Source organism: Electrona antarctica (assembly GCF_951216825.1).
Source record: "Electrona antarctica genome assembly, chromosome: 6".
NCBI classification, from domain to species: Eukaryota; Metazoa; Chordata; class Actinopteri; order Myctophiformes; family Myctophidae; genus Electrona; species Electrona antarctica.
Window position 1 is genome coordinate 18,805,168 of NC_136811.1, and position 12,575 is coordinate 18,817,742.

Consider the following 12,575-nt stretch of genomic DNA (forward strand, 5'->3'; position numbering starts at 1 on the left):
GGTTGCAATTGCCTCTTCGTTTCCACTTAAAAGTAACTTTTTACTCTCCTGTTTCTCCTTCCCGGCAGCCTGACTGAGCCACTAAGTGAAGTACACAACGATGGTTCAATGTGACAGACACACAGAGAATCCGTCTATTTATAGATATTGATGTAATACGTCCTTTTGCTATAATCAATGACGTAAGCAGTGACACTCACTGTGAATAATGACTCTTAATTCTGTGATGTCATAATGCTTCATTTTTTATGTAACACACTTTGAATTGCCTTGTTGATGAAATGTTCTAGACAATCTCGCCTTGCTATAATACATGTAAGCAGAGGGACACATGTAGAATCATGACATCACCAGGGTACAGAGGATCAGCCACACTGAACAGAACAGGAACCACACACCAGCAAACACAACTATTATTGGCTAATGGGAAATGTAATAGGACAGACAGTGCAGATCGCAACACCCCAGTAAACAAACAAAATAGGCAACAGCATGTCAATTTATGTTGACGGTACCTGACACATATGTGGTGAAGCGTTGCCACGCCAATAAGCTATAATTACCTGTTTGTGATTTAATCCTTTCTGCGTTACAGTCCATTTCTCTTAATGATCTGCTTGGCTCACCTCTTGACAATACACTCACAGCTCCAATGACTTTGTTGTGTTTTTCACAATGTGTTGATGCATCACTGAACACTGAGTAAGCCTGTACATCAGAAATAACAGATATGCATGTGGAGATTTATAAACAACAACAACAACAATGAAATACTTAACGTTTCAACAAGGATCGAGACCTGTTTGTGTATTTCCATCTGCCTTGAGCCAGTATGTGTGTACGTGTGTGTACGTGTGTGCGTGCGTGCGTGCGTGCGTGCGTGCGTGCGTGCGTGCGTGCGTGCGTGCGTGCGTGCGTGTGCATGCGTGCGTGCGTGTGTATGAGAGAGAGAATCAATTACTGAAATGCAGAGATTAGCAACTAAATCTAGCTTCAAAGACACAGTGAAGACACATTATGCCTTTAGAACCAAGGTCTAAAATCAATCCCATCTATTCCTGCTAAAGTCATCAGAGGTTACATGATATCTTTGACACCACTTGGCAAGTTGGCAAAGATCACAGAACAGTAAATCTATTTTCTGCACTATCAGTGCAATCCTTTTGAAATACATAAAAAACGGAACTGTGCAGCATTTAAATGACAGCATGACATATCCATCATTTAAAATTGCCTTCGACATAGTTTACATATAGACTGAACACTCAGCAGATTATTCCAAACGAGAAAATGAAACATGGCCATATTGATAAATTGATAACATGTTTTTATACTGTTTTATCATTTATGTTGAGGAGATACGTGTGTGTATGTGCGTGCGACGTGCGTGCGTGCATGCGTGTGCATGCACGTGAGGAGATATGCGTGTGTGCGTGCATACGCATGCACACTCCTGGTACAGGTTTTTTTTGTCTTGTCACCTTTCCAGCAAAGTAAACTAGCAGCATACAGTTGAATCAGTTCAGATTACATCAGTTACTATAGTATAGTCTGCTCTCCTCGCCAACTATCACCCACATGTGTGTTATGCATCAAACAGGTGTGATTACAGATGCTACGGTAGTCTGACAGATGCTTTGCTCCTTTGGTCAAATGTAATATTTTGCAGGCTAATCCATGGTTCACAATGACATGTCATTGTGAGTTAACAACATAAAGCTGCAGTTGGAGGCCTCGGATGTCTCCCTGCAGCACCTTGCGTCTGTTTCTTCCCACTTTAATCTAATCCAGCACCTTTAATGTTCATGTGGGACAGCAACATGAATGATGTGCAGTCTGCATAATGGTACCTTGATCCAATTGTGCTTTCTGGAGCCATGGCTGTTAATGTCAGCCCAGCTATGTCCCAACACTACCTTGACTCACCCTGTTAGAGATGCTGCTACAGACCCTGCAGGCTGCATGAAGAAGGCAGTTGCATCTGCCGAAACGTTGGTTTCTCACTCTGCGTCCTAATAAATAATCAGAACTTTGGCAGTGTGTGCGGCCACTCTTTTGTCTTTTTAAGACTAATCTTTTTAGATGTTTCTGCCGTGGGCTGACACCACTATTAAGACCTCCTGCACAGAGATGCTGCAACAACCTCAGCAGCACTTTAGTACCATGTCTCAACATGAATCATGAGTCTCTCTAGTCTAGGCCCATTCCATGCCATGACAAATATGATAGGACACCTCACATCAGCCTATACGTGATGGATCAGTTAGTATATCCAGCAATTCATGACAAAATAACCCTAATGTTGTTATCCATGTTGCTGTCACAAAATGGGGAAATAAGACACGTACTTTGTGCATCACTATCATTTGTGGATATTATTATATGCTTGTTGTTCTACAAATGTACTGTGACATTTAGTTTGTTTACCATCTTATGTATTACATGAAGTGTTGTTTTTCTAATTAATCCTATATATTAAATGGAATACTGTTGCCTAAATATAAAAATAATATGCGTGTGTGTGTGTGTGTGTGTGTGTGTGTGTGTGTGTGTGTGTGTGTGTGTGTGTGTGTGTGTGTGTGTGTGTGTGTGTGTGTGTGTGTGTGTGTGTGTGTGTGTGTGTGTGTGTGTGTGCGTGCGTGCGTGCGTGCGTGCGTGCGTGCGTGCGTGCGTGCGTGCGTGCGTGCGTGTGTGCGTGCGTGCGTGCGTGCGTGCGTGCAGCAACCTATACGTTGTTATACCTTTCAATCCGGGAGCTACCTCTGTGTCCAACAAAATTATTCTTTTAAAATTTTTGTATGAGAATTTGAAGGTTTTCAGATACCTTAGGTTAGGTTTTAGAATCGGCCTCAGGTATAAATGGGTTCATTAGGTATTAAAATAAACACTTACAACCTTTTTCCAGACTTTAAGCAAATGAGTCCTAATTTTAAATCCGAGACTTAAGTCCAGAGCATCAGGTGGTGCCCTGGACAGGGTGTGGAGGCTAGAATCCACCACGGTGCGCATCTGAGTTTGGCCAAGCGTCTACGAACACAATTGACCATGGGGGAAATTCATATTTGTCACTGGACTGCACTGTCACTGTCAGCAGCCAGCGGGCGGCATTGGAAACACACATGGCATCTTCACGTGTTTATGGTTCAAATCTGCAGCAAAGCCAATCAAAGCTATGGGAAAATGAACCAGATTAGGAGGACAATTGTGTATGCCACCTAATTTGGCACACTGCACAGAGCCTACTGGTGCGTATAACAACTAAACTGGGAGAAAAGGGTGGCTACATTGAAATTGAGAAGAAGAAGAAGAAGAAGAAATACTTAATGGACGACATCGAGATGCACTAGTTGCCTGCTATTTAAGGATGACTTCACCCATTTTTTATCTTCATATAATTGGTCCTTACTAATGCTCATTATAGCATGCTGCCATTTATGTCTAGGCCTACTCTAGACAGTTCAAAAACCCACCTACCAGTGACATCATTGATGGGGAATCCAAGCTATTATAATTAATGGAAGCCATTGTTCTTGCATGAATACAAATCTAAATATATATATATTAATCTTCTTTGAAAAAATAAATAAAAATGATGTCACTGCGTTTCTGAAGACAGAGTAGATTTAAAAAAAAAATGTATCATGACCATTAGTGAGGACCAATTATATGAAGATACAGTAGGTTGGAAATGGGTGAAGTCGTCCATAGAGGTTATATAATAATCCAACCTGCTTCTTTTCATGGACAGACAGACAGATAGATTGCCCCGACGACCTAACAGCATGGGCTCAATGTATGTAACTTAGATAGCATTTTATGTAGACATATAGGCCTACAGTTTAATTATATAGATATTGCATGTTAGGTTCTTAGCTTACGTATGATTCATGATGACTTTTTTATGTGATGTATTACCAATACCATGTTTTTTCTTCTTGCTTACTGTAAATCGCTCTGGATTAAGAGTGTCTGCTAAATGCCTAAATTGTGGACCACTAAAGAGATTATCCTGCATGCAGTAGTAGATGATATAAACTGGATGGAGTCTGTCTGGATAATGCCTCATTTCTACGGAGTCTGGCCATTGTAGTGGAACTAATACTCCTGCTGTAGGCTACCTGCTGAGCTACTCTGCCGTTTGACTGCATGCTAGAGGGCTGCAGACAGTCTGAGACGTTTCTATTTTATCTATTTTATTTAGGCCTATGGCTTATAAAGATACAGTTTTAGTGTTGTCACTGTGCTCTCTTTTGTTGGGGGGGGGGGGGGGGGAGTATTTTACAGACATCATCACATGAAATCCTGATGACATGACTGTCCATTGTGCTTGAATATAGAAATATTCGTTTTAAAAGGAAAATATAGGCTACCCCAATTTCCCCACCTTGTGATTATGGTGCGAGGTGCGTGTGTGATCGTGGTGCATCTATTCTATATGTTTCATAATGGGCCTATCAATCTGCGTTTGTGAAAACAAAGTAGTGACTTTAAGTTGTTGTTCTGGTAACGGCCGCTTGGAGGCGCCCGTCTCCCATTGTGTGTCTCTGCGCCGCTGGGAAAGAACTGCTATAGTTGACGTCAGACCTCAGCAGGAGCAGCCAGTCTCTCTGCTAGTACAGTGTTTCTACACAGGCTACTATCAAATCAATTAATAGTATATTGTCTCTACAAACTACAAAGTGTCTATAGTGAGTGTCTAATACATTCAGTGAGACATGGAGGAATATGGAGGACAATGATGGTGGCGGACTTTAGACTGTAACTTACTTGCGCACCATCATCTATGCAAATGATTTGTTCCGCTCGTTTAAGGTGGATTACAACAACAGCAGCACAATGAACACCTGCGCCTTTCTGTTGATTTTAACCGTTCAGATCTACGCTGATGGTATTGAGGAGGGACCAACAGGTAAGAACATTTAATTCTGTGTTCTCTTCATGACGAGCGCAGCTGGGAAGTTGTGCGCCTTGATTTGGAGACAGTTTGCTTTGGTCTGGATTTTGTGCGTCACGGAGTGGACGATATTTTAACTTTGTATGACTATTAACTTAATAGTTGGAAATGAGACAATAACAAAAGAAGCCAATGGGAAGAGCTTCTGTCGCAATGATTTTAATTGCTAACTCTTTACAGTAAAAGTGATATTTCTCAATTGCCTCTCCTTCAGTGACATCGCGCGCTCTATCCTTGACGCTTCCTGACCTGACTGTTAATGTCAGGTCAAAGTGAATTGGTTCTCAAACATTTTCATTAAGGGCCCAAAATGGATACTTTAACTGTTTAACTGTTCCTTATTTAGCTTACCCCCTGGAATCCATACAAACAGATGATCCTGTGTGTGTGTGTGTGTGTGTGTGTGTGTGTGTGTGTGTGCGCGTGCGTGCGTGTGTGTGTGTGCGCGCGCATTTAACTTTTTTCATTCAAGCAAATGGACAGTCTTGGGGATTTGATGGGATGTCTGTAAAATACTTGATACAATGATACTGGCATTCAGTGTGAACATCATGATTATTTGAGAATGATTGAAATTATTTCAATTTCAATTATTTGCATGTGTTTCCAGATTGTAGGGATTTCAAATGTATGCCTAATTATTTGAATACTTAAAACTAATACTTAATATCAAATCATATATGGAGTTATGGAGAGAATGAGAGAGTAGCCTACAGTGACAATTTGCAACACTACAATTTAACTTTTGGGAACACTGTAAAATATGTTTTCCAGCAAAGGAAGGATCCATTGATAATGATTACAAAAACAATGTAATGTTATTTTTGCCACCTGGTGTCAAAGATATTATGTAACCACTAACCTCTGATGACAATGATGGGATTGATTTGAGGTATTTCTAGACTGACTGAGGTGTGTCTTCAGTCTTCACCATTGTCTTTGAAGCTAGATTTTGATAATGCAATAATGCTTATGTTTTGGTATTGGCTTATGTTTTGGTATTGCACGCACGCCTGCACACACACACACACACACACACACACACACACACACACACACACACACACACACACACACACACACACACACACACACACACGCAGGCGACGCAGGCGACATTGAATTCAGTTTGTAGTGTGTACATGTGAAAGTTGTTGTAATAAACAATGTGGCAATCATATACATGTATAACTCGGATGCTCTTTGATGAGAACAAGCAGCATGTATCACACTGCAGCAAAAGCCAGGCTGATGTGTGTTTGTTCTTGTTTATAAATCTCCACACGCATCTCTTGGCTTTTAGTTCTCATGTACAGGCTTACACAGAGTTCAGTGAAGCATCAACACAAAGTCATTGGAGATGTGAGTGTATTGTCAAGAGGTGAGCCAAGCAGATCATTAAGAGGAATGGACTGAAACGTAGAAAGTTATAATTAAATCGCACACAGATAATTATAAGCGCTCATTGGCATGGCAACGCCTCACCACATATCTGTCAGGCACCGTCAACATGAATTGCCATGCCTATTTTGTTTGCTAACTGGGGTGTTGCGATCTGCACCGCCTGCGCTAAATTATAATTCCCACCATTAGCCAATAATAGTTTGCTGTTCACTTACACCACTTATAGCAAGACAAGTTTGTATAGCACATTTCAGCAACAAGACAATCAATTCAAAGTGCTTTGCATAAAACATTAAAACATCACAAAGTTTAGATGGTGCAACAAAAGCATACAAATACGATTACAGTGCAGAAGAAAATTACAAGTGCAAAATAAATGATAATAAATTAATTAATTAAATACTCAGGCACAATAAGGCAGTTGCAAAAGTTAAGGTCTTTATCTTTGGTGCATAAAAAGTGAACGCTCCTCCTCCCCCATTTAGTTCTGAATCTGGGGACAGAAAGTAGACGTGACCCCAGTGACCTGAGAGCTCTGGGTAGTTCATGATGTAGTAGTACCAGATTAGACATTTTCTGTACTTTGGCCCCAAACATGCTTTATAAACCAACAGTAGTATTTTGAGATAATGTATTTGACAGACATGGAGCCATTGTAAAGATGTAAGAACTGGAGTGATTGATAGCAATATTACTTTTCACATCATTTATTATAGCAAGAGGACTTCCGATTTATTACATCACAATGTACTTAATCCAGAGTGATTTACAGTAAGCAAGAACAACACATGGTAATACTTCAAATACATAGAAATAGTCATCAAGGATCATAAGTAAGCTAAGAACCTAGCATCCGTCAAACAGTAGAATATCTATACATATTAAGTATACACTATCAATGCTAGTATGTCTACATAATATGCTATCTAAATTACATAATTTTAGCCTCTGTGTACGCTTGCAAGGTCATCAAGGCTAGGGCAAGTGCTACGGGCAAAGGTGAATAATCAGGAGCAGCACGTAAGATGTAGAGGAACCACACTATTCCTCCCAGACAGTTCTACTTCCTGCTGAACAGACACCCTGGGTGCATTTTCTGTACCTGAGATCTGCACATAAAATCCATATTTTTCCATATGTTTCGTTCATGTACTTCAGCCTTGGTGGTGACCTATTGGCCCGTTAGAAATACAAGTTGATGGATGAAAATGGAAATAAAATATGTGGTGGGGTTGATGGATGAAAATGGAAATAAAAGATGTGGTGGGGTCTTACGGTGCTGTTAACCCATTGAGACCTGGAACGCATCCATGTCACGTTAACGTTTAACCACATTAACCATTAACCCATTTTGGGGCGGGAACCAGTTTTGGTGTTTTAAACATTGTTATAATTTAGCTATTGAAAAATAGCAGATCTACAAGCTCATAGCGCGCCACCGAGTGGCGCGCTATGAACTTGTAGGTCTGCTATTTTTGAAAAATCGTTAAAATGTGCCTCAAATCTTTCCGAAAATTGTCATGATTTAGAAAACTTTTTTTTTAAATTTCGACGTCAGGCCTGAATGGGTTAATGAGCGAGTGTTGAAGTGTCAAGGACATGAAAGACCACTGTTTCCTGGGGTGGCCTATCTGCTATCTCTGTGTGAGATTTCATGGTTTAACTTCCACTGCTCTGTTGTGTCTGAGAGGAACAGGATGAATAGTCGCTGACCATCTGTCCTCAGCTCTTCGCTCTTAACGTGGAATGCTGTTGTCAGCATGGTGTGATCTGGACGAATTGTCCTTCTGTGTCACAAAGGCTATCTCCTTTCCTAAAATGAAAGCATGCGTGTATGGATGGGTTAGCACTGTCTGGCAGTCTGCTGCGGTAAATGAGGAGGGGTTATGGCCTGAATAATCACGTATGTGAGATCCATCATCCTGGGTAGAATATGGGAAAAAAATGACAACGTTTCGATGTATCGGTCACATCTTCGTCAGACCTGCCGAAGATGTGACCGATACATCGAAATTCGAAACGTTGTCATTTTTTACCTGCACCCTGTAAATTGAAAAGGGCTTGAACTGTCTGTGATGCTCCAGTGTTCCTTCCTATACCTACGCATGTGTTTCCAGTTCAAAACTGCTACTCAGCCAATTTAGTGAAGCTATAGACAAATCCACAGAAGCACAGATCGCTGCCCTATAGTTGCGGTGTCGCGGTGCCAATCGACTACTTGACATACCACAGTTATAATTGTCTGTAGAATCGTTGATACTTAGGGAAATGAACTGGAACAGGACATGGGTATGGCCTGTTATGCACAGAGCCTGTGTTTCTCCAACTCACTACTACATGCCTTTATAAGGTGTACAATATATCAGAGCCTTGCAGAGGTGTGCTTACTGTTCAGAAAAGGAAAGGAAAGTGTTTGCAAAGAGAGCAGGTCTCCGGCTCTGAAGTGTGAGTGGGTGTGGGTGTGTATGCGTGTGTGTGTGCATACAATATCCTAAAACAGGGACCATTTGCCAACTATGCAGGGATCTGTGCTCAGTCCTATCAGAGTCCACTGGCTGATTCTGTACAGGCTAACAAAGAGCTCTGAAAGGAACCATTCTGAGGGAGGGAGCTGGGCAGACCAGGGGAGATAATTATATGTGACACATATTTATCTTGGTAAGGTCTCTTCATTGTAAGTGCTTTATCGAGGGGTCAGGAATCAAGACCTGCCATTGGTCCAACAAGACAAGTGGGGGACTCCCCACTTGTCTTGTTGGACCAGATAAGAAAAGAGTTAAGTGAGTGTGAAATATTATTCAAAGTGGGGGATGAGCATGGTGAGATTCACCAGAGCAATTTTTACTTTATTGGGACAGGACAGTAGAGAGAGAGGACACTGAGGTTCAGAGATGGAACAACATTGCAACTCAGGTCACCAGAGGGAATCGAGCCGGGTACATTTTGATTACGCTGTTGCTGGTCAGCCAATGGAGCACGCCCAACTACAGCTTTTAATCAACATACTTTGATTGATTGATTGATTGAATAGTTTATTAGACATAAATGTAAAAATCACACCCGTGTGAACTGAGTGGTGTAAGGTCTTATATAGACTGATCAGCTGTGGTCTGACGTAATGTCTGACGTAATGAAATCACACCCGTGTGAACTGGGTGACCATAGCAACCGTGCTCATTTTTTGGTACGAACAGACAGACAGACAGACACGTAAACTAACAAAGCCAGTCGTAGGAGTGTCAAAAACAGTCAACAGAGGTGTGTGTGTGTGTGTGTGTGTGTGTGTGTGTGTGTGTGTGTGTGTGTGTGTGTGTGTGTGTGTGTGTGTGTGTGTGTGTGTGTGTGTGTGTGTGTGTGTGTGTGTGTGTGTGTGTGTGTGTGTGTGTGTGTGTGTGTGTGTGTGCACTGTAAAGTGTGTTCATATTCACTGCAGGGGTTGACACTAACTGCCCGACTGCCTGTGGCAAGTACATAAAATGTTCGGGCAGGTGGAGTTAGCTTTGAGGTTGCCCGTCGGGCAAGTGCGTTTGAGTGGAGAAGCAACTGTCTTTAGTTCGCTACAACTACAGCACAAGATGTCTGTGGATTTCGAAATAAGTCGCCCCAGAATTCGCAGGTAAAGTATGAACTGTAAATGTACTTTTCCAGCAAGTGGACATGACCTAGAACTAGAAAATGACCTGTATTTGTCCTACGGGCAAGTGCCTCTGAGACCTTAGGACAGGTCTGAAATGACAGCATCATTATAGTTATTATTATGCGGCGTAAAGCATCTGTTATACCTGAATAACTGATGTTATAGCTCTCCTTCAGTCTCTTGAGCAGGCCTCCAACTGTGTTGGTCTTTATCTCAACGAGACGAAAACTGAATACGTAAACATATGCAAATCCAACAAAACCCACATTTTAAAAACACTTAACAACACTCCTCTGAAACGGGTTGATGACTGAAGTATTTGGGTTCATATATATCTTCTTCCCAAAAGGACTTTCAAACTAGGAAGGGTATGGCCTGGTCAGCCTGCAATGACATGCATAAGATCTGGTCATCCCAGCTTAGTAAGATGTTAAAAGTAAAAATATTTAGGACGACCGTTGAGCCGATTCTACTCTATGGCTTCGAGACATGGACACTTTCAAAGAAACAAGAGAATCGGTTGGATGGCACTTACACCCGCCTTCTAATGAGAGCGCAAAATCTGTCTTGGAAGAGCCACCTATCGACTAATCTAATATACGGCAACCTTCCCCGTGTTTCTTCACTGGTCCAATCCAGAAGAGCGCAGTTTGCCGGCCACTGCTACAGAGCTGACAATGAGGTTATATCTTGCCTTCTTCTCTGGAGTCCTGCCTCAGGGCGGACCAGAGGTAGAAAGCTGTTGTTCCCTGATGTCATCGCTATAGGGACACATGCTTCAGTAGGCAGGAACTGGGGATGGCAATGAAGGACCGGTGCTTCAGTAGGCAGGAACTGGGGGTGGCAATGAAAGGACCGGGAAGTCTGGCATAGCATTGTGGAATCCATGATCTCGACCACGGTCGAAAAATGATGATGATGATGAACTGATGTGAAATGTATCGCCTGCCGCAGACGAGAGCCAGGGCTGCAGGCGATGAATGAGATGAGAGAAACTACTGCGTTTTAGTCTAAACAGCAAATACACACACGCACGCATGGACACACAGAGCTGTATGATCCAACAAAGGAAACAGAGAGATGCAGGCGTTTCAGTCTCTGTAGCTCCTCCAGGCTGCAGAAAGTGGTTCTGGAAGACCAGAGGAGAGGAAAGGCTCTCCTGTGCACTTTACATTTAGCCGCCCTGTTCGCCAGGGTTCACTTCTTTTCCCTCCGTCGGCATCAACACAATTTTAACCACGCTTCTTTAGGGCGATCCCAGCTAAACACAACGGAGCGCTATGGACAGGAAGTGCCCAGGTTCAGAGCGGTTGTGACTTGTGAAGCTGCCCTTATAGTGTCTATATTGTGAGATACCTCCAGTGAAACCTGAAACCGATGCATTCACAGGGAAGTCAAAACAGTCACTCCGGTCCTCTCTTCCCCCTCCCTGCTTGTGTAATGGTATAGGATGTCTCCTGAATGAGTGACTATTGTTTGACATGAGGATCTTTTGTGTGATAATGTTGGTAGAGATTTGGGCAGCTGGAAGCTCCTCGGCAGCTTAGTTGTGATTCAGGTGTTGAAGTGAGATGGAACAATGGCTACGGCCTATTGATTTCTCCAACACAGAGAGGCGTGTCAGAGCAGTCCCTTCACTCCTCCGTTTCACTAGTGAGAAAGGAAACAAAGGCACGTGCAGGGACGTACGTGTCATCAGAATGTGGTGTCATCATGTCTTCATCCCACTGTCACCATATACACTCTCATACACGCATCATAAAAAGCGGGCTTTGTTTTATTATTGTTATTATTTGGATTATTTTTAGCATTTTTTATGCACGGACATACACACAGCTTGTGTGTATGTCCGTTTGAGCACGGAATGGGTTTGTAGCACGGAATGTGATGATTTGATTGGCTGAGCACGGAATGTGATGTATGATGATTTATGATGATAAGAGCGCCCCTCACTTCACACGAGTGTGACAGGATAGTGAAGAGGGAAAATAAAGCAACGGCAGTGAGAATAGATCATGGCATGCGTTCAACACAGATCTCCAGCCAGAATCTATCAAACCAAGTGACATTGTGGTTACTGGCATGACTCGCTAACCTGCCGTTACAGCCTTTATTTATTTATACAAATATACAAATTATACAAAAGTCTGGGTCATTACTTGCGCAAGTACTGCGATCGGCTGGGTATGTCGGTGTTGTCCACCGTATGACGGTGTTGTCCACCGGCCAATAAGGGACCACCATGCTTGATGGTCGACGTAACTAAGGTACGTTTGGTGATCGGCTTGGTATGTATAGTATGTATAGGATGTTTGTATGTCGTGGTAAGAATGGTGGTCCCTTATTGACTGTTGATGGTGACGTAACTAAGGTACGTTTCAAGGTTGGTATAAGGTCAATAACGGGTCTAAAGGATTTAGAACAGCAGTTGTAATAATAGACGTTAGTTAGGAGCAGTACTTGCGCGTTCTCAAGTTGGCACCTCAACGGAGTGCATTTCTAGTTTATCTTGCGATCGGTAATAGTGTATAAACACTTTTTGTGCACCTCAATAACAGGTACAACCCAAAGCCTCATAAT

The 12,575-nt window shown here is 42.3% G+C and overlaps 1 protein-coding gene across 4 annotated transcripts in view; it reads left to right on the forward strand.

The window, feature by feature from the left end:
- Positions 1 to 4,590: 4,590 nt before the first annotated feature.
- The window catches only part of LOC306924495 (receptor-type tyrosine-protein phosphatase U-like), a 164,963-nt gene continuing 156,978 nt past the window's right edge, over positions 4,591 to 12,575 (forward strand). For all 4 annotated transcript variants that reach the window (XM_079503013.1, XM_079503014.1, XM_079503015.1 and 1 more), the window contains exon 1: positions 4,591 to 4,909. In XM_079503013.1, coding sequence (XP_079359139.1) covers positions 4,837 to 4,909 — 73 coding nt within the window. In that variant the 5' untranslated portion in view covers positions 4,591 to 4,836. The remainder of the gene's footprint in view (positions 4,910 to 12,575) is intronic.